Here is a 26,017-nt window from a genome sequence, read left to right as displayed (position 1 = left end):
GTCATAACTTTCCTGCCAAGGAGTAAGCGTCTTTTAATTTCATGGCTGCAGTCACCATCTGCAGTGATTTTGGAGCCCAGAAAAATAAAGTCTGGCACTGTTGCCACTGTTTCCCCATCTATTTCCCCTGAAGTGATGGGGCCAGATGACATGATCTTCGTTTTCTGAATGTTGAGCTTTAAGCCAACTTTTTCACTCTCCTCTTTCACTTTCATCAAGAGGCTTTTTAGTTCCTCTTCACTTTCTGCCATAAGGGTGGTGTCATCTGCATATCTGAGGTTATTGATATTTTTCCTGGCCATCTTGATTCTAGCTTGTGCTTCTTCCAGCCCAGCGTTTCTCATGATGTACTCTGCATAGAAGTTAAATAAGCAATCCTGCAATTCCACTCCTGAGCATATATTGGGAGAAAAACATGATCTGAAAGGATCCATGCACCCCAGTATTCATTGCAGCACTGTTTCCAATAGCCAAGACATGGAAGCAACCTAAATGTCCATCAACAGAGGAATGGATACAGATGTGGTACATATATACAATGGAATATTACTCGGTCATTAAAAAGAATGAAATAATGCCATTTGCAGCAACATGGACAGACCCAGAGAGTGTCATACTGAGTGGAGTAAGTCAGAGAAGGAGAAATATCATATGACGTCACTTATATGTGGAGTCTAAAAAGAAATGATACAAATGAACTTACAAAGCAGAAACAGATTCACAGACTTCAAGAACAAGCTTATGGTTCCCAGGGGAAGGATGAGAGGAAGGGATAGTTATGGATGCACGTGTACACACTGCTGTGTTGGAAATGGATGACCAACAGGGATCTACCGTATAGTACATGGAACTCTGCTCAGTGTCACACGGCAGCCTGGATGGGAGGGAAGTTTGGGGGAGAATGGATACACGTATATGTGTGGCTGAGCCCCTTCGTTGTTCACCTGAAACTATCACAACATTGTTTGTTAATCGGCTGTACCCCAATACAAAATAAAAAATTTTTTAAAGAGTAGGTATATGTGTAACTGACTCATTTTGCTGTATCGAAGAAACGAATACAACACTATAAATCAACTATACGCCAATAAAAAATTATCGCTCAAAAAAAAATTAATAAGGGACTTCTCTGGCTGTCCAGTTGTTAAGAGCCCACACTTCCACTGAAGGGGGTGCAGGCTTAGATCCCACATGTTGCATGGTCTGGTCACAATAAATAAATTTTAAAAAGCAGCGAGAGAAGGGAGTCCGTCCAACTCAACAGGGAAGTGGGAATGCGTTTGAGGAGACAAGCCCACTCTTTGATAGGCAGTTATGCTGGCTAAAGTCTCCACCCACCCCGAAGGCCCAGGACAGACACAGTCCCCAGCCTCCTCTCCCATACTCATTTATTGGCTCTCCATAATTTTATTCCCCGTTATTAAAGCAGGAATGACTGGGTGGGCAGGAAGGCCGGATTCCCACATCCTGGGGGCACTGCAGGCTGACTATGACTTTGCAGGCCTGGATCTGAACATCCTCCTCGGGGTGGATGACCAAGGCGAGCAGCCGGTCTGCCAGTCGTGAGTCGTCCCCAAAGAGAGCTTCGTGTAAAGACTGTTCGTTGTAATGCCACTTCACGGCGCGGTAGTGGGGTGAACTCCGGCCTTCACTCAACCGCTCTGCAAACACCAGGACCTCAAACAGCAGACTCCCAGGCTGTGTGGACTGGAACAGGTTCAGGAAGTTGCAGTGCACCTGCGAGCAGGATTCAGTAAGGAATCAAGTCCATGGCAAGTTCTAAAGTTCCTCCATCCTCCTACTGCCTCAGCTCCCCAATACACCTGAGTTTCAGATGTGACTGTGTAGCAATCTTTTGGTTTTCAATATCGTTCTCTGACATAATTCCATTGTGGTCATAAAACATGAGTGATATAATATTGATTCAGGGAAGTTTGTTGAGCTTCTTTTTAAAGCTTAGCGTGTGGCTAATGTTTGTAAATATCTTGTGAACTTGAGAGGAATGTGCATGTACTAATTGTCGAGTGTTCTGGATATATCTAATGGCTTAAGCTTATTTATTTGCAGCAAGTGTAACCTAGTTTTATTTTATTTATTTATTTTTTTTTGTAACCTAGTTTTAGATATTTATCTATTAATTGCTGAAACAATAGTTAAAACCTTCCAAATCTTCCACTGTGGTGGTAAACATGTCCTTTTTTCTTTATAATTATTCAGCTGTAAGAAAGAAATCCTGCTATTTGTGACAATATGGATGGGCTCAGGGAACATTATGCTAAGTGAGATAAGCCAGACAGAGAAAGACAAATACTGCATGGTATCACTTACATGTGGAATATTAAACACACACAAAAAAATCAAACTCATATAAACAGTAGAAAAGTAGTTGCTGGGGGCTGGGGTGGGGTGTGGGAAAATAGGGAAAGGTTAGTAAAAGGGTACATATGCTGTGCTTAGTCGTGTCCGACTCTTTGCGACCCCAGGCTCCTCTGTCCATGGGGATTCTCCAGGTAAAAACAGTGGGGTGGGTTGCCATGCCCGCCTCCAGGAGATCTTCCCAACCCAGGGACTGAACCGGGTCTCCTGCATTGCAGGTGGATTCTTTACCGTCTGAGCCACCAGGGAAGCCCAAAAGGGTACATACTTTTAGCTAAAAGATGAAAAAGATCTGATGATCTAATACAAAACATGGTGACTATAGTTGATATTAATAATACTGTATTATATAATTGAAATTAGCTAAGAGAATGGACGGAGAAGGCAATGGCAACCCACTCCAGTACTCTTGCCTGGAAAATCCCATGGACGGAGGAGCCTGGTAGGCTGCAGTCCATGGGGTCGCTAAGAGTCAGACATGACTGAGCGACTTCACTTTCACTTTTCACTTTCATGCATTGGAGAAGGAAATGGCAACCCACTCCAGTGTTCTTGCCTGGAAAATCCCAGGGACGGCGGAGCCTGGTGGGCTGCCGTCTATGGGGTCGCACAGAGTCGGACACGACTGAAGCGACTTAGCGGCAGCAGCAGCAAGAGAATAGAACTTAAATGTTCTCACCAAAAACAAATATGTGAGGTAAGGGGATAGTTGTGTTAATTAATTAGATGGTAGGGATCGTTTCACAATGTTGTAAGTAATTTTTCCCTATTGCTAAGATACCTAGACTAATTTGTGTCACCTGTGTTCCTGACTCTCAGAGTTCAGAAAGTCCCTCAAAGGAAAATCTGATTCTGTTGAGAGGACAGGAAGGGGGCGGTTTGCAGTATGTATCTAGTGCGGGGGCAGAAAGAGGAACAAGATGATCCTGTCAGGGCTGAGTGTGTCTGAAGAACCCACGATTCCGCCTTTCCCAATATCTGTTAGCACCCGTCGGCCCGCCCCTCAGATCCTCTCTCACCTGGCAGTTGAGAATATCGTAGAGAAGGTCGTTCTTCTGTGCCAGGCTGCTCAGCAGTCGTATGGCTTGCACCTGAACAGAGCAAAGGGCCACGCGTGAGAAGGCAGATGGGCCTGAGCAGGGATGACACGAATCTCTGCTCCTCCCTCTAGGCGTTGTGCCAGGGCCGGGCAGGGGGTCGGGGCCTGGGCCCCCATCCTCAGGCACCTGTGCCAGGATATAGTCCGACTGCAGGATCTCCATCAAGGCAGGCATCACCCGTCGCAGCTGCGGATGCACAAAGTCAGGCAGCGGGAAGTTGTTGAGGAGTCTGAGGCCTGCAATGTGCAGCTCTGAGTCCCAGATGGTGGAGATCAGTTCCAGCACCTTGATGGAGTGTTCCTAGGGAGGGCCGGGGGAGAAGAGAAGGGTTTCCTGCTTTCACCGGATGGCCCTCAACATTAGCCCGCCCTCTGCCTTCACTCAGGACAACTGAGCCAACCCCACAGACAGTTCCCCACTTAAACTCTCCCCGTGGTTTGACCACCCCTCCCACCGCCTTGAAAATCTGTCTTCACTGGGCTTCTCTGTCCACAAGCATCTTTCCCCGGTTCTTCTGCCAACCTCCTCTTCTGTCTTCCTCCCTGCCTTAGTGACACGGTGTTAAAGACTCACAGACTCAGTGTTAAAGACTATCCATATGCTGATGCCTTTCAAGTTCCTGTTTCCCGCCCAGACCTCTCCCTGAACTCCAGACTCACAGATGCAAGTGCCAATTCCACTTCTTTCCCAGAATCTTACTAAACCTCTGAGTTGACACATTCCCATCCCCACACCTGCTCTCTCCACCACCCTTCCTGTCTCCGCTGTTGTTTACACCTGCCTCCCTTACTCAAACCAAAACTCCCTGGTCTTCCTTGACTCCTTTCTTTCTCTCACACCCCTTTCTAACCCTTCAGAACATCTTGAGGGCTCTGCCTTCAAAACCTGCCAACAGTCAAGCCACTGCTCACCATGCCCCTTCCGCCACCCTGTTCCAGGCCACCAGCATCTCTCCCCCAGGCTTCTGCAATAGCCTCCTCCTCTCTACTTCCAGCCTTGGGCAGCAGACAGGCTGGACGTTCACGCCCCTGCTCCAGAGTCGCTGGTTCATTCAGGATAAAGGCTAAAATCCTTACAGTGGCTTACAAGATCTTCCCCTGTTCCCCCCATTATTTCTTTGCCTCATCGCCTATTCTCTCCTCTGCTCTCACGGATTCCCTGAAAAGGCCAGGTACACACCTATCTTAGGGTCTTTGCACAGGCTGGTCCCTCTGCTTAGAGTGCTCTACCTCCGATATTCGTAGCTCACTCTGACTCTTACCTCCTTCAAGACTTTGCTATTTAATGTCACCTTCTCCAGAGGGGGGGCTTCCCTGACTACTCTCTCCTCTAAGATGAGACCACCACTCCCATCCCCACCTTCCTTATCCACCCCCTTTTATTTTTTCCCTATACCACTGTCACATGGAACACACTTTTTGTTTTTAAATTTTTATTTTCAAATGATTATAAGTTCACTAGAAGTTGCCAAAACAGAGAGGTCCCAATGTGCCTTCCACCCAGTTTCCCTCCATGCTGCTGCTACTGCTAAATCACCCGACTCTGTGTGACCCCATAGACGTCAGCCCACCAGGCTCCCCTGTCCCTGAGATTCTCAAGGCAAGAACACTGTAGTGGGTTGCCATTTCCTTCTCCAATGCATGAAAGTGAAAAGTGAAAGGGAAGTCGGTCAGTCGTGTCTGACTCTTAGCGACCCCATGGACTTCAGCCCACCAGGTTCCTCCATCCATGGGATTTTCCAGGCAAGAGTACTGGAGTGGGGCACCATTGCCTTCTCTGTTTCCCTCCATTGTTACATCTTAATTACAGTATCAAAACCAGGGAACTGGTATTAGTACAATGTGTACGTATAGTTCTGTGTCATTTTATCAGGTATGTAGATTCGTGTAACCACCACCGAAGTCAACAAATTATTCCATCAGCATCGCCACAGATCACCCTTGTGGGTGATCTTACTGTCACACTTACCCTGCCCATCAAAACCAGCCCTCACCAGGGCAGGCCACCAATCTGTTTTCCACCTCTCTGATTTTGTCAATTTCGAGGTTATATAAATGGAAGCATACTTTGTAATCTTCCAAACCTGGTGTTTTCCACTTGGTATAATGCCCTTGGGACCCATCCAAGATGTCGTGTGTATCAATGGCTCATTCCTTTTCATCACCGAGTGATGTTCCACAGTACGAGATTACCAGTTTGCTTAGTCATGTATCTACTAAGAGCCATTTTGGTTGTTTCTCCTTTTGAGTGTTACAAATAGAGCTGCTGTGAACAGGTTTTTGTACAGATATAAGGTTTTATTTCTCCAGGATAAATGCTCAAGAGTGCAATTGCTGGTTTGCATGGTAAATGTAGTTTTTTTGTTTTTAAACTACCAAACTATTTTCCAGAGTGGCTGCTTTACCATTTTACATTCCCACCAGCAACATATGAGAGATTCAGTTTCTCTCCATCTTCACCAGCATTTGGTACGGTCACTCATTTTTTTAGTTTAGATCATCTAATAGGTATATAGTAATATTTCATTGTGAAATATTGCATTTCCCTAGTGTCTAGTTAAATGTTAAACGTTTCTTCATGTGCTTATTTGCACATGAAGTTGTATATCTGCTTCAGTGATATTTTGCCATATCTTGTACCCCTTTTCTAACTGGACTTTTTAAAATATTGAGTTTTCAGAGCTCTTTATATAAACTAGATATGTCTTATGTCAGATATGTGGTTTGCAACTATTTTCTTTCAATCTGAAGCTTATCTTTTCATCCTCTTAACAGGGTCTTTCACTAAAAAAATGTTTTTAATTTTGATGAAGTTCAATTTATCACTTTTCTTTTATAGATTGTGGTTTTAGTGTCATTTCTATGACCTCTTTATCAAGCCCTAGATCCCCAAAATTTTCTCTTTTGAAATTGCAGCATTACCCTGATGTCAGCCTTCTTTACCACTCTTCTTGATTTTTCTCAATAGCATTTGCCCCCATGAAACAATACGTTTCACTTTTTTTGTTTAAGATTTTGTTGATATTTAATTAGATTTGGCTGCACTGGGTCTTTGTTGTTGCCCTCAGACTTAGTTGCTCCACGGGATGCGGGATCTTCCCGTACCAGGGATCGAACCTGTGTCCCAGGCACTGCAAAGCAGACTCTTAACCACTGGACCACGAGGGAAGCCCTCATTTATTTGTGTATTGCCTGCCTTGCTTTCTGCTAGAATTTAAGTTCACTTGGGGTAAGGTTCCTTCTTGCTCCATTCCCCGTTGTATCTCATATGCCTAGCACAGTGCCCAGGCACGACAGAAGTGTTCAGTATACGTCTGTTGAATGAAAAAAGGGATCTTGGCTTCTGAGCTGCAGATGCTTGGGGCTTATTACCAAAGGCAGGTACCTTACAAGCTATGCCTTTGCAAGTCACTTAAGAAGGACGCTAGAAGCCTGGAGTGAGAAGCACAGACTTTCCATTAGTACCCTGCTCCTTCCTGCCCTCATCCCTCGCTGACCGCCGAGATCTGAAGGGCAGGTAGGAGTTAGCAAATCTGGGGTGGGCTTTCAGGCAGCAGAGCACCAGGCACAAGAGCTGGGAGGGGAGACAGCTTGAAACACACAGTGTAAACAGCGGGGGTGTGGGCAGGGAGGTGGAGCTGGTTGTACACGTTAAAAATTTTTGTGTGTGTTTTTATTTGGCTGTGCTGGGTCTTGTTGTGGCATGCAGGATCTGTAAGTGCAGCATGTAGGATCTAGTTCCCTGACCAGGGGTCAAATCTGGTCCCCATGATTGGGAGCGCTGAGTCTTAGCCCCTGGACCACCAGGGAAGTCCCTGGTCATATATTTTCTGATGAGAGCCTTGAGGAAGACCCAGCAGGGAACTGATGCAATCAGATCTCTCTCAAGAGGGTGGTCTGGTTCAGGGAACAGGGGCGAGCTCCATTTGGATGTTGGGTCAGAAGGTCTCCAGACTAAGTGGAACAGCTGGCCATGGGTCTGGAGGTCAAGGGAGCCTTCAGGCTTTAGACAGAGACACAGGAGAGCACATTTAGCTGGAAACTGAGGCTAGGGAGTGGCCGTTTTCACCCAGAGAGTCAGGTCCTCAGGATACAGACCCTGGGGGAGAAAGGGACAGCGGTGCCCATGCCACGTGCATCGGAATCTCCTGAGGGGCTTATGAAAAACAAAGCTTCCCTGTTGAACTGGTTCTCTGGGTGTAATGCCCTGAAATCTTCATTTTTAACCAGCTTTCTTGGCAATTCTGATATGCATGAGAATCACAGCCTTAGGGTTAGCTGAGAGATGAAGTAGAAGCAGCCAGTAAGTAGAGACTTTTTTTCCTCCAAAGAGAGTCTGATACAAAAAATTTAAAGTGTGAAAAGACCAAGTGTTGGGGAAGAAATGATGCAACAGAAACACTCATGTGGGGCTGGTGGAAGGTGTAAACTGATTCAGCCCTTCTCAGAAAGCTGGGCATGCCTTTCACCTGACCATCCCACAACTGCATACATGCCCTAGAGAAAGTCTCCCGTGTCCCAAGGGCGATGCATGCGCGAAAGCTCAAGGTGCCATATGCAAATGACTCAAATACCTACCATGAGCAGCTGGATAAATAAAACTTCAGGATAGTCATGAACTAGAATACTGCACAACAGTGGAAAAGAAACAGAGCAGCCCCTATCAATAAGGATGAATCTTTCAATGTTGGAGGGAAAACACAAACCACAGAATGCAAACTGCAGACTTTCAGATCCATGAAGCATAAAAACATTCCAATTACATTTTACCTATTTTTGCCTGCTGCTATGGCCTGCTAGAAAATGAAAACACATGTATACATGATAAAACTACAAAGAAAATCAAGAAATTGATGAACAAAGTGCAGAGGAACAACTGCCTCTGGTCAGGGAGGAGGCTGGCATTAAGGAGGGGCGTCCAGGGGCATCTAGCCAATTGGTCATGTTCTATTTCTTAGCCTGAGTTCTGATTATGTGTGTTCTGTTTTTGTTTTAAATATTTATTATTGATTTATTTGGCTGTGGCCGGCACAGGGATCTTTAGTTGCAGCATGTGGGATCTGGTTCCCTGATTGGGGATCGAACCTAGGCTCCCTGCATTGGGAATGTGGAGTCTCAGCCACTGGGCCACAAGGGAAGTTCCGGTGTTTTATTGTTACCAAACACGCGTAAAATGTTCACGTTTTGAATATTTTAGCTATTTTTAAGTAAAATATTCTGGGAGAGATCGTTTGCTAGAGAGAGATTAGAGGTCATTAGAGGTCAAGGAAGATGTTTTCTAGTTTTGTCTTTTAAGATGGAAAGAATAGAGCTTGTTGAATCTAATGGGAAGGAGCCAGGGGAGGCTATACAAGACAGAGTTTAATCAAGGAGAGGGGCCCTCAGGGGAGGGGGCGGATGCAGGACTGAGACGATCATTAAATACAGGCAGGAAAAAAGCCTTTCTTCCATGGCACCAGCAGGAAAGCAGGAAAGGATGAGTAACAGGTAAGCCTGAAGGCCTAGCAGCAGGAAGCTGGGGGAACTGACATTTGGTGGCTTCTGTTTTCTCTGCATCGTAGTACTGAAAACATTAGTGATCCAGCCACCAGCCTTAGACCAACACAGCATGGGTGTGGTCTGACAATATATCTGGTTTTTGTCCCCGACTGCAGGCACAAGGTTCCTAAAATCCTTGCAATTGCCTGCCAGGAGTGTTTTTGGTTTTTATAATGAGCCTCTTTCCATCACCCCTGAATTTATGCTAATAGGGCAACTCTAGGCAGACCCCTAGATTCCTGCTGGATGAGGCCAGAAAGACCCAGCTAGGATTAGGGGGCTGGAACGTTTACCCCATACCTGACCTCTGGGGAGAAGGGTGGGGCTAGAGACTGAGTTCAGTCACCAACGGCCAATGATTAATCAATTATGCCTACATAATAAAGCCTCCATAAATACACCTACATGACAGGGTTTGGAGAACCCTGGGTTGGTGAATATATCGCGCTTGGGTTGGTGAATATATCGAGGTGCTAGGAGTATGGCAGGCCTGAAGAAGACATGGAATTCCTTCCCCCACATTCTGCCCTTGCACCTCTTCCATTTGGCTGCTCCTCAGTTGTATCTTTTTCCCCTGTTAGCTCCGAAGAGTGTGGCATGTGGGATCTTAGTTCACCAACCAGGGATCGAACCTGTACTTCCTGCATTGGGAGCACGGAGTCTTAACCACTGAACCACCAGGGAAGTCCCTCCTCAGTTGTATCTTTTATAATAAAATGTAAGTAAAACATTTTCCTGCATGCTGTGACTCTTTATAGTGAATTATCAAGTCTGAGGAGAGAGGTCATGGGAACCTCCAACTTTACAGCTGGGCGGTCAGAAGTGGAAGACGGTCTTATGGGACTCAGCCCTCAGCGGTGGGGTCTGTACTAACCCCAGGGAGACATGTCAGAACTGAACTATAGGATACCCAGCTGGTGTCAAGAGAGTTAGCTAGCGTCAGAAAGAACCTCGGGGGTTTCTGTTTGGGGTTCAGAGATTCTCCAAGGGACTGAGTTCAGTTTTATCCTGGGATTCAAAGACTTCTGCCCCTATTGGGAAAGTGATCACCATTTTCCCACCAATTCCAAGGAAAAACATATTCCTGGGTTACAAATTCAGACCCAAACAGACTTCTGGAACATGACCATTCATCCTAGGCCCACTAAAGGGCCCACGGCCTGTGGACACCCCGTGCGCTCTGCCCCACCCTTATTGCTAGGCTCACCTGGATTTTGAGCCTGAATTTTCTGATGCCAGAGAAAGCTTTAAGTGTGTTCAGGGCTTGGATTTTGACACTGTTGTCCTTGTCATCCAGCATGGAGCCCACCAACGTGATGTCATCATTAGTACAAGCAGAGGCCTAGAGTGTACCAGGAGAGACAGAAGAGGCGGGAGAAGCGGGGGTCCTGGTTCCCCCACACACACACCCTGTCACCAAGACCCCTCAACACAACCCCTCCCACCCTCAGAGAGACAGGTCCCAGGACACCATCTGCCTAGTCAGGGGGGTTGGGGGGGGTACCAGGACACACGCTGGTAGCCCCCAGGGGCCAGGCTGATGGGGAGGGGTCTCCTGCCTCCCTTCCCTCACCTCGGACTCCAGCAAGTACACACAGCGCGTGATGCTGTGTAGGATCATGCTCCTGGTGTACGGATCCTGCTTGCACTCCAAAGAGTTGAGGAGCCTCCGGAGCTCACCTGAGTCCCGCCCGTGTCGCTCTCGCTCGATTGCCAGGCCTAGACAGCCACCCCAGACCGGTTCAGGCTGTGGACTCAGAGGTGATGAAAGAAGGGGATTGGGAAGTGGGGCAGAGGGGCCTGGGAGACAAGGCTGCCTTGCCTTTTCTGAAGAGAAGACTTCCTGCCGTATGCAGGACCACCATGTGCAGCTGATCAGGGTGTGCGCTGCACAAGGGCACTACATCTAATGCTGCGTCATTCAGATCATAAACAAAAACGTTCTGTACGTTTACCATAACAACTTTCTGGCATATGGCAGTCACACACGGTGTTTCATCATAACTGGTATGTGGCAATAATATTCCAGCAGGTGGCAACACAAAGTCTTGCAGAAAGGGTTTCTTTCTCAACTTTGCACTGAGTGGTCACAGAGATTAGTGGAGGCTCTGGGCACATAGGTCCCCCAGTTTTCCCTTGGGGAGAACTGCTGATAGCAAGTTTCTATCCATCCTAGATGCCAGAGTGAATGTAGAATTTAGGAACCTGCCAGATGACTCCTGAGGATGCACCTGAGCGCCATCCACTACCTGGGGACCCTGCTCCAGCATCTCTAGAGTGGGTCTGGGGAAGATGGAGTTGAGAAAGAGGCACGAGAGAGGGATGTGGAGGAGTCCCCTTGGGCCCCTCAGAGACCTGGGGAATAGGTACCTCCTGGGGCCGAGCCCTCTCCCCAGGGCGGGGACACTCACGGGCGATGCAGATGGGTGAGGCAGAGCAGAAGGGCGGCTGACATTTTATGCCGGCCTTGATGGCCTTGTAGAGGAGGTAGACGGCCCCGGCGCCGGTGGCCAGGCTCACCACACCTTTGCGGATGTCCATTTGCCTCGGGCGCTGGCGGATGCAGGACATGCCCGAGGCAGCCAGCGAAGGCCTTCCGGAACCAGAACTCCAGCAGGGCCAGGAACCAGGGCACCAGAATCAGAACATGGGCAACAAAGGGAACTGGGGAGACAGCAGGACGGAGGGCGGCGGTCGGGAACAGGGCATCCAGGGAGCCTTGGAGGCTGTGGGAATCAAAGTCAAGACTCCAGGGAGACAGAAGGTCTGGGGCAGGAAGGTCCTTCACAGCCCCCATTTTTAAGGGACCCAGGTTGGTGGGGCCCCAGCAGTCAGCTTCAGAGGCTTCCTTTCCTCCATTAGAGGGCAAAGTGAAAAGTGAAAGTGAAGTCCATCAGTCGTGTCCAACTCTTGGTGGCCCCATGGACTGTACCTGCCAGGCTCCTCCATCCATGGGATTTTCCGGGCAAGATTACTGGAGTGGGTTGCCATTTCCTTCTCCAGGGGATCTTCCCAACCCAGGGATCAAACCCAGGTCTCCTGCATTGCAGGCAGACTCTTTACCGTGTGAGCCACAAGGGGGCTTCACCATTAGAGGGCAGCAGAGGCCCAATTTCTGGAAGTTTGGAAGTTTGCTGTGGGGGTCCGGCGGGGTTGGGGGTGTTGGGGGTTTGGGATTTGGCCCCTGGCAGCCCTGTTCCCTCACTTGCCTGGCCTTCCCATCTTTGATCTTTTTGCCATGGATCCACTTCTGGGCCTCGGAGTGTTTCTGTAGGCAAGGGCCCCTCTTTCCATCGGAGGATGAAAAGATGACGAGCACCTTACAAAGTTTTCCAGAGTCTCAAGGCAAATCTATTATCTTCCAGCATCCACGTGTTCCCTAGTGTTGACCAAAAGCTCATAAGGGCAGTTGTCTCTGCATCTCCAACATCCAGCAGTCCTGCACTTAGAAGATGCTCAAGTTATGACTTCTGTTATTCCTTGAGGATGGGAGGACAGAAAAACGTGAGAGAATCTGAATACGGGGATGCCAGGCCCATTTAACCAGTGTGTCTCTGGAGGAGAAGGGGCCCTTGCCTTGATCATTTGTAACCTGAGAGGACCCAGATTTAGCATTCTAAAACTCCAGGGTTAAAATCTGGGTGGGTCTGTGCCATTAAACCTTGGAGGCCTGAATCTGGGAGTATCACACCCCATCCCACCCTCCACACACAACATATACACACAGGGTGGGATGGGGTTGGAGGCCTCTGGAAAATGCCACCACCCTGGAGGAGGAGAACCCAACTTTGGAGGCCTCAGTCTCCACCACCTCCACCACTAGGATGGGGCAGGTGAGACCAGACCCTTCCCTTCTCCTCCTCCCCTTACCCGCAGTGTCCCCATAGCCTCTGGCCTCACCTTCTGGTGCAGAACAGGGAGGAGCCCAAGCCAGGCTCAGGCCCAGAGTCAGCCCTGAGCATGGCTGCCCCAGAACAGGGCTTCTCCTGCCTGGCCTTGAGCTCCTGTTGGAAGCCTCGGGGCTCTGGGCTGCTGTATCTGGGCCTGCAGGAGGTGTGGAAACACATCACCAAGGATGCTACAGCAGCCAGCCAAGTCTATCCACTCAGAGCCTTCATCCACATCACCCCAGGCTGCAAGCAACACTCCCGGGGGGTCATTCTCTTCCATCCTCGGCCCTCCTCAAGGGTCATTTCTGGTCCTCTACACAGCAAAGAAGGCGATGGCACCCCACTCCAGTACTCTTGCCTGGAAAATCCCATGGATGGAGGAGCCTGGTAGGCTGCAGTCCATGGGGTCGCGAAGAGTCGGACACAGCCCCAAGGTGGGTGTATGGTCAGGCCATTCAAGATGGCTGTTCTCTTGCTCTTTGTCCTTCCCTTGCTCTACCTGTCCCTTCTTTTAAAAACTTGGCCGTGCCACTTTTGTTGTGGCCCGAGGGATCTTCCATCTTCATTGCAGCATGAGAACTCTTAGTTGTGGCTTGTGGGATCTAGTTCCCTGACCAGGAATTGAACCCCAGGCCCCCTGCGTTAGGCGCTCAGAGTCTCAGCCACTGGACAACTGGGGAAGTCCCTTGACCAGTCCCGATTTTGCCTGCACCCTACGCATGTGACCAGGTTTCCCCCCTGCCCCAGCTAATGGCTGATCTCACCTGCTAATTTATTAAAGCAAACATCTGCCCTCGTGATGGTTCTTAACTGAGGGGCTGTGAGGGACGTGCCCCAGCTGGTTTCCTTGGTAACTGACCAGCCAACCTGACCTCAATTCCCCCTCTAAATAGTAGTCTCCTTCTAGCCTGAGTGGGAAGGATTGCTGTTATGGCCTGCCCGCTGCAATCCACAGGTTGTTGCTCCAGGACCTTTTGCTTAAGACCAGCACCAACCCCGTCCCCAAAACTCCTGTCCAAAAAACCACTGAGGTCGCCATCATTGTCTCCAGACTCTTTCTTTGGTCTTGAGGTGGGGCAACCACAAGGCTTTCAGGACTGCGGGGTGCAGCCCAACGATTGGTCAGCCAGGCGAGAGGCCAAAGGAACACCCAAGATGTCGAGAAGTCAAGGATGGGGAACGGAAGATCGCAGGCATGATCTCGAGGTGGCTGTTCACCAGCAGGTAGGGCCCTGTGGCAGCCGACTGCCATGAGAGAGGTCTTTCTCTTGCATTAAATTGATTCTCTTCCACTCTGGTAACCTCGGAGTCTCTGTTTTCAGTTTAAAAGCAGCAGCCCTATGCCTGTGGCTCATCTGACTGCACGAGGATGGCTGGTGAATACAGACAAAATGCAAGGAAGTGGATGATCTGCAAAGGACAAGCATACACACCTCCAACCTCTCACCACTAAACAATTACAGACAAAGGCTTTAGGGGATCTTAATTCAGGGATAGGCTGGTGAATTGGACGTGGCTGAAAAGTCTGGTTGGGGCCTGTGACAACAACAAAGAGTACTCCTGGGCTTCTGGTCCCAGCTGTAGAAGGGGGCAGAGCAATGATACAGACCGCGAAGGGACAACAGCCATGTGCAGCTTACACTACAAAAGGCTTACCTGGGTCTAGCAATGCAAAAATTCACTATTTGGGGTCTAGGATAGCTGTGTGTGAAATACAGGACCCCCATGGACATTGATAATGACCAAAGACTCCACTTAACCAGGCATGAAGTTCAGGAACGGGCTGATAAAAATGACACACATTGGCCTTTCCACTTGCCTTACGGACATCCCTCCCCCGACTTCGACCAGGCTAATGGAAAGGATGAAAGAACAACTTAACAACTGAAATGGAAACCTGTTCTTTCCACGGGTGGACCAGAGGCTAACTTAAGCTCTAAGAATTCAAACTGAGCATCCCAGGGGCAATGAGCCCAGGGCTATGTTAACCCAGAAGTGACTAGTCAATACAGTCTGAGCTTAACAGTTAACCGCCTAAAGACGAATGCCTACTATCAGGACAACAACTTACTTTTGCTCTCACCCCAGCATCTCACCCCCAGAGGAACACATTACCAAGTGATCCGGGGACTGGCAGGTAGTCCCTGGTGCTTTGGGTTTGCTGCCTCGTGGGGAGTAGGATTGGCAAGGGAATTACAGATTTCACCTGGATTTATACTAGACCCACCTAAGACTACTAAAGTTAATCCAGCTCCTAATGGAGAAACCTGTATGCAGGTCAGGAAGCAACAGTTAGAACTGGACATGGAACAACACACTGGTTCCAAATAGGAAAAGGAGTGCGTCAAGGCTGTATATTGTCACCCTGCTTATTTAACTTCTATGCAGAGTACATCATGAGAAACGCTGGGCTGGAAGAAGCACAAGCTGGAATCAAGATTGCCAGGAGAAATATCAATAACCTCAGATATGCAGATGACACCACCCTTATGGCAGAAAGTGAAGAGGAACTGAAAAGCCTCTTGATGAGAGTGAAAGAGGAGAGTGAGAAAGTTGGCTTAAAGCTCAACATTCAGAAAACTAAGATCATGGCATCTGGTCCCATCACTTCATGGGAGATAGATGGGGAAACAGTGTCACACTTTATTTTTGGGGGCTCCTAAATCACTGCAGATGGTGACTGCAGCCATGAAATTAAAAGACGCTTACTCCTTGGAAGGAAAGTTATGACCAACCTAGATAGCATATTCAAAAGCAGAGACATTACTTTGCTAACAAAGGTCCATCTAGTCAAGGCTATGGTTTTTCCAATGGTCATGTATGGATGTGAGAGTTGGACTGTGAAGAAAGCTGAGTGCCGAAGAATTGATGCTTTTGAACTGTGGTGTTGGAGAAGACTCTTGAGAGTCCCTTGGACTGCAAGGAGATCCAACCAGTCCATTCTGAAGGAGATCAGCCCTGGGATTTCTTTGGAGGGAATGATGCTAAAGCTGAAACTCCAGTACTTTGGCCACCTCATGGGAAGAGTTGACTCATTGGAAAAGACTCTGATGCTGGGAGGGATTGGGGGCAGGAGGAGAAGGGGACGACAGAGGATGAGATGGCTGGATGGCATCACTGACTCGATGGACGTGGGTCTGGGTGAACTCCAGGAGTTGGTGATGGACAGGGAGGCCTGGCGTGCTGCGATTCATGGGGCAGCAAAGAGTCGGACACGACTGAGCGACTGAACTGACTGACTGACTGACTGGAGAAAAAGTGCCTCTATACCCTGTAGGCTGAGGTTATACCACCACCAGCCTTCAGCACTATGAATGTCTTTGTTGCTGTCCTAGGCTCTTTATTTGGTCTCAAGGTTGGGCAACTCTGAGACTTACAGGTCTGCGGGGCCCAGCCCACCAGTGGGTGACTACACAGACTCCCCGCAGTGAAAGGTGACAGAGGCCGCTGGAGGCCCCCTTCCTCCACTGCCGTGGGACCACCTATCAGGCTCCATGAACTCTGGGCAGGAAATGGCTGCCTGATGGAACTGTTCTAGGTTCAGACTCCCCTGATGGCTCCGAGAAGAGGTCCTTCAGAACAGAGTTCCAGCCCTCTTCTGAGGGGAACCCAGGGCTACTGGCCTCCTCAGTCTATGGAGCTGACCCCAAGACCCTCACATCCTAAACAAATGCAGTGCTCATCTGCTCTTTAAAGCTCTCCAAAGATGTGGAGTTCTTTCCTGGCTCTAAGCTAATTCCTTCCTGCTATATCTAAGCCTATTTTTTTTTTTGGTTCTGCTCTCAAATGATTCAGAGGGATCAGAGGCAGCCGCCCCATTATACGTTTTTGCTAATCCACAGCACAATACAGAAGAAAAAAAAATGTGTATTTGTTGGTGGAAAGTCAAGGACTGTTCTTTCTTGGGAGTAACTGCTTTTGATTCAGATGAAGTCTGTCTTCTTTTGAGAATTAAAATATATTTGCTTTTGTGAAATGATGGTGACAACACACGACAGTGAATGTTCTTGGTGAGCATAAACGAAGGCTGCAGCTCCCGGTGAGAACTTGGGTTTTGGTTCTTTTCCCCTGTCAAATCCCCAACTTTGGAATATCGACTAGAGAGAAGTCTGAGACGCCATACACACACAAAGCCAACCCCAGGTTTCTTACCTGCCCTCCCCAAGGCAAAAGGGCACGGGCTGCCCTAGCACAGCTTTCGGCCATCAGCACCAGCTTTCCACCTTGAAGGCTGCTGATGTTCCCATCATGCTGCTGAAGTTCCCATCACACTGCTGTTCGGTCGCTCAGTCATGTCTGACTCTTTGCAAAACCCCATGGCCTGCAGCACCCCTGTCCTTGACCATCTCTGGAAGCTTGCTCAAACCCATGTCCATTAAGTCAGTGATACCATCCAACCATCTCATCCTCTGTCGTCCCCTTCTCCTCCTGCCTTCTATCTTTTCCAGCATCAGGGTCTTTTCTTCCTATCAGGCGACCAAAGTTATTGGAGCTTCAGCATCAGTCCTTCCAACGAATATTCAGGGTTGATTTCCCAACATGTTAGGTGCAATTTATTTAGTGAGCGTGGGTTCAACTCAGACTTGCTGCTCAGTTACTGAGTTAGCTTTGTAATCTTTTTGTGCCTCATTTTCCACACCTATAAAATGGGTAAAATAGTAATACCCACTTCTTGGGTTTATCAGAACAGTGCTCAGCACACAGAGCTCACCAAATGTGACTATGATCATTTCGATTATAAGCAGGCTTCCCCCTGGACAGAAATGTCAGGGGTGGGAAGGAAGTGAGCACTCAGAGGGTTGGCCTCTATGAGGCCTAAAAGGTACATTATTCAGCCTCTTCCCTTATCCTCTATCCCTCCCACTCTGGTCGTCTTTAGGCTAATCAATCTCAACTCCTGTAGTGCATTTACTTTCTTTGCCAGTTTTGGAGTCCTCCTTGAACCCTTCAACCCCACCAAATACCTAACCCTGGAGAGCTAGGGGCACCCGGCCCATTCCTGGGCTACTCAGTTCCTAAAATCCATCCTTCCGCGTGTAAAACCCCAAGACTACCTGCTTACTCTATCAGGACTCTAGGCATGGGTATTTCAGCCTAGTTAATTAGAGGAGACTGACACGCTATTAGGGACCTGCTGTGCAAGTAGGCCATTAAGAAGTGTGACCCAGGAGGGGTCCCGCACTTGCATGCCCAGGAGACGCTAAGGGGAAATCAGCTTACTTTATAATGAAAAGCGCGTTGGAGTCCTTCGAGCTTCGGTTTGGGCAAGTTCCATAATCTGAGTCTCAGTTTCCTCCTCCGGAAAACGGGTCTATCAATACCCGCCTACTATACGGAAGTGCGCCGTCAGAACTGAATGCGACGCTGTACGCCCGTGACTCCAGGTGAACTGGGGAAGCTCTGCACGTGTGAGCTGCCCCCGCAGAGAGAGGAGAGGTGCACGTCTGGGGACAGCCCGCGCCCTGACGTGGACCCCACGCGCTCCGAGACCGTGCCGTCCAAGCTCGCGCATACCCCGGGCCAGGGACCAGGCTGGCGGGCCTCTTGAGTAGCTCGTGACGCCGGCGAAGGCGTGGGGACGCGGGAAAAAGGCGGCGAAAACCCAGGGAAGCGAAGGGGTCGGTGCCCCCCGCAGAAGGAGGACTGGGCGTGGGGCGGAGGCCGAGGCTCCTCCCGCCCCCGGCCTCCCCCGTCTTGCCCCTCCTCCGATTGCTCCCCGCTCCTCCCCCGCCCCGCGTGCATCCGGCGGCGGGCACAGGATGTTCTTTCGCTCGGGCCCCCCCACCCCCGCCCCCGCTCTCACTTTCCCTCCGCTCCCATCCCCCACTCCCGCCGCCGGCACCTTGTTTAACTCTTTCCCTCCCGCGCTTCGCGGCGCCCAGCGCGCCCTGGCGGAGGAGGGGGGAGGTTCCCACCCTTCCCGCCCACCCCCAGGACCGGGAGCTCGGTCCAGGGCGGCACGGGAAGAAGGGCCCCAGCCGAGCGCTGGGCCTCGGTTCTCCGGATCCACTGGCCCGTCGGGAGTGGGAGGGGAAGGGATGAAGAGAGATCCTAGGGCCTGAAGCCGGCCTTCTTCGGATCCCCCAGGCCAGCTCACCACCGGTGCCGGGTGGGCTAGGGGTGGGGGTGCCCGCAAATCCAGCGAGTCCCGCGACCGAGGAGGGCAGCCAGCTGGGCGGAGTTAGCGCCAGGCCAGGCGTAGGGTCAGCAAGGTCGAGGACCCCAACCTCATCCTCTCCCTGGTTGGGATGAGAAGGGGGCCCCCGGGTCTCCGGGAGAGGATGGACAGAGGTCACACCCTTCGCGTACACGTCACTGTTTCCAAGGCAACCAGGGGCGGAGACGCGGGCTGGGGAAGGAGAGAGCTTAGCGAAACAAGGTTGCTAGAGACACTGGGACCCGGGAGTGCGGGGTGCGTTGGGGTTGGGAGGCGGCGTGGGCGGCCTTTTCAATCTTTGCTTTTCGCTCTCTGGTGCTCAAAAAGCTGAGGGCCGGAGAGGTTCCGTTCATTCGACAGACGTTCGTTGAGCTTGGACCGTGCTTGGCATCAGGCTTAGGCACTGCGTTCTGGCGGCGCTGGATCCGAACCCTGCCCTCGCTGATTATTTTGAGTCAGGGTAGAGTGGCTATGCATCCTGGGTTACCTCCGTGGAACTGGTGTTAATTGTTAACAGTGTCCTTTTACTCGCTTAGAAATGTCTCAGTGGGGGGTTGGAGGACAGTAGTTAAGGTACCGCATCCCCCAATTCAAGAAAAGCTCCCGCAGAGCAGGCTGCTGTCTGCTCACTTTGCAGCCAGCACTTTGAGTTCTCTGTAATCTTTGCCTTTCATTCTGCAAGGTAAGCATCTCTCTCACCTTTTACAGATGAAGCAGGCTCAGAAAGGTGAAGAGGCTTGCCCAGGGCCATACAGCTAAGTGTTGGACCTACGTCATTGTGGCCTTCAAAATCCAAGAGCCCAATCTTAGTCTTTCTTTTCAAGACAGATGATATTAAATAAGGAAATAAATAACCCTGTCCCTGCCGCAAAGGAGCTTATAATATTTGAGGCTGAAAATATTACAGGACATAATGAAGCAATAAAATCTAGGAAAGATTAAAGGCCACCCATAAGGCTTAGAGGGAAGTTGATGACAAAATGATCCAAGGGTAGAGATTATCAGTGCCTTTGAGCTGGGTTATGAGGTGGTGATGGGATCAAGCTCACTGGGTCTGTGTGTTTGTGTGTTTGTGTGTGATGTGGTGCCAAGAAAGAGAACAACTTAAGGGCATCAGACCAGCGACCCAGAGCGAAGCAGGCTGGACTCTCCAATGGCAAGATCCCTCTGTAAACCCCAAAGCCACTGCTTGCACTCTTTTCTGCCCTCCACCCTCCTCAGTGGTTTTTCTGTTCCTTGCTGGAGCACAGGCTCCAGGCAGGCAGCTAGAATCATTCCATTCAGCACTCCAGTACTTTAGAGTTGGTATTTGGCACAACCTTGGTAGCTCCGACGGTAAAGCATCTGCCTACAGTGTGGGAGACCCGGGTTGGATCCTTGGGTGGGGAAGATCCCCTGAAGAAGGAAATAGCAACCCACTCCAGTGTTCTTGCCTGGAAAATTCCATGGATGGAGGAGCCTGGTAGTTCATGGGGTCGCAAAGAGTCAGACAGGACTGAGCGACTTCACTCACTCTAATGTTAATTTGGATGTCAGCTTCTCTCTTCTCATTCCCCACCCCTACCCCAAAGATTCTGGGAAATTTAAAAACCAGGGCTGCTCAAAACAAAAGGGCCTGCATGAGCATCAGGAAAGCAAAAGGCTTGATTCTGACAAGGAGACCAAGCCAGGAAAGAGAACTGTGAGGAGAAAAGAGGCACAACCCAATGGACTGGACACTCGGGGAACACTGGATGCCTTCCTACCACGCACCAGGCCTTGTGCTGGATTCTGTGGTTTGGGCGCACCATGAATGAATGTGGGCCCCTTCGTATGGAACACACAGATTAGTAGCTGGTGTACCCAGTGTGCTTGAAGAATCTGAAGTTGATAACATACACAATAAACAGTGTTTGAGAAAGATTATTCCAGCAGGGTGTGTAGGAGGAAGGAAAAACCTGGGTCAGAAAGGACAGTGTGGCAGTGACTGTGGGAATTTGGGCCAAAGGTGGAATCTATGGTATTGGAAAGGAAGGCGTGAGGAAAGTAACAATACACCTTGTAATAAAAGCAGGAGTGGGAAGAATTTGGTAATAGATGGTGAAGGAGAGAAAACAGTTAAGAAATTTTTAAGTTAATTTTTTTTTAGATTTTTATTTTTGCCTGCACTGGGTCTTCATTGCTGAACACAGGCTTTCTCGAGATGCAGCCAGTGGGGGCTGCTCTCTAGTTGCAGTGCACGGGTTTCTCATTGCAGTGGCTTCTCTTGCTATAGAGCACATGGGCTCTGGGTGCACGGGCTTTAGTAGTTGTGGCTCAAGGGCTCTTAAGTGTGGGGTCAGCAGTTGTGGTACACAGACTTTGTTGCTCCATTGCATGTGGGATCTTTCCAGACCAGGGATCGAACTGGCATCCCTTGGATTGCAAGACAGATTCGTAACCAGGTCCATCAGGGAAGGCCCAAGAGTTAAGAATTAATCCTCCTTCATGGTGAGTTTGGGCAGTAGGAAGGTTACTGCAGGCAAGGAGGAGGAGCTGGTGTGAGGGACCTGAGGGTGAGTTCCGTCCCTCCTGGGCCATGTGAGGGCAGGTATCCTCTAGGCGATTGGACTTGGACACAGGGACATCCTAAAGAGTTGTGGCTGCCTCGTAAAAGAGTGTCCTCGTCACTGTGGGTATGCAAACAGCTTCAGAACATTGGCCTGGGATACTGTGGAAAGATTTTATCCATCAGGTAGAAGGCTGGAGTCGACACAGTGAAAGTGGCTCCTGACTGAGGGATTTGGTGAGCGTTGGCTGGGTAAGCACATGTGTGGGAAGGACGCCTGTATGTGTGGGAAGATGGTTGGCACCCATCGTCTCAACTTTGGCTACAAAAGGTGCCCGAGATGCCTGGGAAGTGGGGGTTGAGGCCCAGGTGAGGCATGTCAGCAGCCTAGGATCCTGCCCCACCCACCCCCCGCCCCACCTTGGAAGGCCCTGGAGCCCAGGACTGTGCTGACTGCCAGGGCATTTCCTGGAACTTGGCAGAGGATGGAGCCCCTCCCTGCCTGCCCTGGCACACTCCAGGTACACTGTGTCCCGGGATGTGGGGTGGGGGTGGGGGGTGGAAACCTTGCAGACACCCCAGGAGACTGGGGTGTAGGAAAGGTCCCCACCCCCCAGGAAGAGTCCTGGTTTGGGCAGACATCTGAGCTCCCGCCCTGCGGCTGTCATCCTCACAATGGCCCCACCAGACCCGAGGGGACAGAGGCCCAGAGGAGGAAGGAGAAGCCTTGTGGCTGGGTGGCAGGATTCGTGAGTCTTTGTTGTGGCTTTGGGTGGGAGGGTGGGTAAGGCAGAAAAGCGGGGTCTCAGGCTTCAAAGCACCTCCCCACCTGCTTCTTCCCTGCGGGGTAATCTTCAGGGGCCTAGTGGTTTTGAGGGGAGGGGACAGGAAGAGACTCTGAACTCTGGGTCAACCGAGGACAGAGATGGAGAAGACTTCCTTGCCCTGCATCCATCCCATCTCTCCCAGCGTCGTCTTCTGCTCCCCTCCACTCTAGACCAAATTTCTACTTCCATCTGCAACTAACAGTTACGACCCCCCACCATGCCAAGACCTCCAGAGGCCTCCCAGAGTGGTGGGAGAAGGGGACGATCAACTTGTCTGGCGGGCCACACCTGCCGGGCTGGGTGAGGTGAATGCCTCTCCCGAGTGGGCAGAGCCCATTCAGGTCCGGCCGGGGCGTGGGGGGCGGCGCGAAACGCTAGAATGGAGGGGCGAGAAGGCAGAGGGCTGCGCGAACCGGCCACGTGGAGGTCCAGAGCGACAAGCAGGGGAGGGAGCCGCGAGTAGGCCGTAAGCTCGCTCCTCCCGCTCGAGGGAGCCTCCGAGAGAGTTGAGTCGTCGCTGACCGCAGGCTGCAAGAGCGGTTGATCTGGTGAGCGAGCACACCCACTTACCCAGCTGCTGAGTCAGGCTGTTCTCGCTCCCCGTTCGCCCGCCCGCCCGCTCGGGACATTGTGTTCCAGCCCCGGCGCGCTGGCACCCGGCCCAGGCGCTCACACCAGCCTCCTCGCCCTGTTTGTGCTCGCGGCTTGCGCTCGGCGCGCAGCCTCCCCGCCGCCGCCGCCGCGGTCCCGCGAGTGCACGCTGGGGCCGGGCCCGCCGCAGACACCGGGGACGGTCGGGGGCTGGTGCGCAACTCTAGCACCCATCCCCCTATCCCCTCCCCTCTCCGCCGGCCCAGGGGTCCCTGAGGCTCTGCCCGATCACCGGCCTTAGCAAACCCAGATCACTCCATCCCCCACATGAGTCCCGGTTCGGATCCCTGGGCGAGTGGGGGGCCTGGGGCAGCACAGTTGGGAAGGGGCGGGGGGCAGATATTGGTAGGTAAACGCGAGAGAAGGAGCCACCCAGGCTGCCACCCCAGCCCCACGGGTGCTCAGTCCAGGAGTCTGGAGGACGAGAGCAAGGAAAGCGCCAGCCCCATACTTGCGAGAACTGAGATGCGGTCACGTGACAACGGAAGCCCGCTAGAGGGGGCCAATTCAAGCCATCTCCCCGGAGCCTCCCGGTTCCTCCGACCCCTTCCCTGATTGATCCTTTTTTCACACAAGCCTGGAGACTCCAGTGATTCCCAGGGGCTGGCAAACCAAGCCCAACTTTCGGCTAGCTTGGGAACCCCCTGGCTGGACGCCAGGAGTGAGTAGGAAGAGCCTGGACACTAGCGGGTGGGAGTGGGCGGCGTGGTGGAAGACCACGACCCCAAACCCGAGCCCGACCCCTCCCTTCGTCCAGCCCAAACCTGGGTGTATTCAGGGCCACGTCTTCTTACCCATCCTTCTGCAGAAGGAGGTCCCTGAGCGCTTGGCCTAAAGGTTCCTGGACCAAGGAAGGGACAAAGGACTTAGATACCGAGCACCTACCATCTGTAAGGATGAGTTCGCCCCTGCTAAGGAGATCATTAAAAAAGTTTCCAACGCAATTCGGAAAGTCCTTTCTTCTCCCTTCTTCCAACCTCCACAGTCTGCTGTGCCATTTCCCCCATGCTGGGAGGACCCATCTTCCAAGGTCTACCCACCTCTCAAGCTCCAGCTCATAAAGCCTGTTTGGAACAGTGCCGGCCAAATCTGATTCCTCTCTCCTCTGAAAGCCCAGCACACTCAGTCTGTACCTTTCTCAGGGCACAGCATGTGGCCTGTCTCATATTCTAGTGATCTGTTTACTAATCCTGTTCTTCTAACCAGATTAGAAAGTCCTTGAGGCAGAAACAAAGTCTGCTTCTCTGAGCCTTCTCCCATGGCTTGAGCTCATCCCCCACAGGCCAAGCTTGGCACTGGAGTTGATGTTCAATAAATGTTAGGTGTATTGAAATGATTTCCTGCCCTTGGGCAGTTTGCAGGCCAGTTGAAGAGACAAACACATGGCATGTGAGGTTAAATAATAACCCAAGCCAGCAGGTGGTGAGTACCAAATGTGTGAAAGCTATAGGGAATCAGTGGGAAGGAGACGGTGATAAGGGAGAAAGATCCCCGAAGGCTCTAGGCTTTGAGCTGTGTGTGTGGAGGAGGAGAGAGAAGGTGTGGAGGTGACTCAGTCTGGTTTACATCACCGCAGACCCGCCTACACACTAGGCACTTCACCATGCATTATCTCTAATATTTAAGAGAGCGGGCTGGGTTTGGGAAGAGTGGAGGGGACCCAAGCCAGACGTGCCCAGAGCCAACAAGAGCTCAGAGGCAGCCTTGGATCTGGGCTTCCCACTCTCACTCCCCAGGCACTGCCTGTTCCCTGGCCTGCCGCTCCTACATACTACACCCAAGAGAGCTGCCCAGCACTGCCCAGCTCTGGATGCCCTCTGGTCCCTCCCTAGTGCACAACTGGCTGTGTGACCTTGGGCCAGGCACTTCCTTCCCTACACCTCTCCGTCGTCGTCGTCTGTGCCTCCATTGCGGCATTTCCAGGCTGTGACTCTGTGAGTCAGTGTCCCAGGGATGCTTGCCACCTCCCCTGATGTGACCTGGGCTGCTGTGGCTCTCCCCTCCCCTAGCCCCTACCCCCCTTGTTGCTTCCTCCCAGTCTGGAGCTGCTGAGAGGAACACTGGGTACAGAGTGTGAGCAGGGATAGGAGGTTTCCTGTGGTTGCAAAAGGAACATCGGGACTTTCCCTGCTGTGGGAGAAGTGGGGGAGGAGGAGGCAGGGCCAACCTCGAAGGAACCTCTGCTCTCTTCCCTCCCCTCAGTGCTCCCAGCTCTGAAAAAGGCTGGTACAGTTTGTTACGCTGGGGCCGGAATGTACCGTGTGTTTCATATGGCCTCTGTCCAGTCCTACACTGGTTGCTTTATATTTATACTTCCTTCTTCAGCCGTGGCATCCTGCTGCCTGTCACCCCTGCTCTCATCTGCCCACCTCCCACCTGGGCTCCCCCATTCACCAGGGGTTCTGCACTCTTCTGGGTGGTAAGGGTGGGGGGCTGAGCAAGCCCTGGAGGAAAGTTGGACTCTGGGAGGTTGAAGCTGTCAGTCCCCTTCTCCCTCCATCAGCCAGCCCAAAACAGCCTCCAAGGCCATGGACACTCCAAGCTGGGTCTGAATTTTCTCTGGGCCTTTGAGGTTGACCCCCCTCCACCACTCCTTGCCACCCTTATTTTTCTGAGCACTTAAACAGTGTGCTTGAGCCCAGCTAGAGAGGTGAACTGAAGGCTCTATTTAAGTTGCCACCCCCCACCCCAAAACCTTGGCAGACTTGTTAATCCTTGATCCTCCAGGCATCCATTACAGAACAAGGCAGAGGTGGGAGTGGCGGGGGGGGGGGGATTCTACCCCCACTCCCCCTACCCTAGGAGTCAAGCTTACCTAACAGAAGCTGCAAAATGGAATTTGACACTTTGTGACAAAATGATTTTTGAGTTGTGACCACTTTAATCTCCTCAAAGTGGGTTTGACATTCAGAGATCGATACATTTATGATCTAGCCTTCCTCCCCCAAGAGC

General features: G+C 51.1%; 1 protein-coding gene across 9 annotated transcripts; it reads right to left on the bottom strand.

Moving 5' to 3' along the window:
• Positions 1-1,370: 1,370 nt before the first annotated feature.
• On the bottom strand, positions 1,371-25,334 carry ARMC12 (armadillo repeat containing 12). 9 transcript variants are annotated; one of them, XM_024984149.2, is made up of 8 exons: positions 23,951-25,334; positions 12,914-13,057; positions 11,425-12,492; positions 10,587-10,732; positions 10,221-10,355; positions 3,603-3,776; positions 3,396-3,467; positions 1,371-1,737 (listed from the first exon to the last, which is right to left on the bottom strand). In XM_024984149.2, the coding sequence occupies exons 3-8, from the start codon at positions 11,582-11,584 to the stop codon at positions 1,408-1,410; spliced, it is 1,017 nt and encodes a 338-aa protein (XP_024839917.1). In that variant the 5' UTR covers positions 11,585-12,492; positions 12,914-13,057; positions 23,951-25,334; the 3' UTR covers positions 1,371-1,407. The 9 variants fall into 9 exon arrangements, with proteins under 9 accessions (XP_024839917.1, XP_024839920.1, XP_059736521.1 ...); XM_024984152.2 differs by having other exon boundaries at positions 24,106-25,334; XM_059880538.1 differs by lacking the exon at positions 23,951-25,334 and adding an exon at positions 18,124-18,526 and having other exon boundaries at positions 12,914-17,542.
• Between the last annotated feature and the right edge of the window lie 683 nt (positions 25,335-26,017).

This window comes from Bos taurus, chromosome 23 (assembly GCF_002263795.3).
Source record: "Bos taurus isolate L1 Dominette 01449 registration number 42190680 breed Hereford chromosome 23, ARS-UCD2.0, whole genome shotgun sequence".
NCBI classification, from domain to species: domain Eukaryota; kingdom Metazoa; phylum Chordata; class Mammalia; order Artiodactyla; family Bovidae; genus Bos; species Bos taurus.
This window is presented reverse-complemented; position numbering and strand designations above follow the sequence as displayed.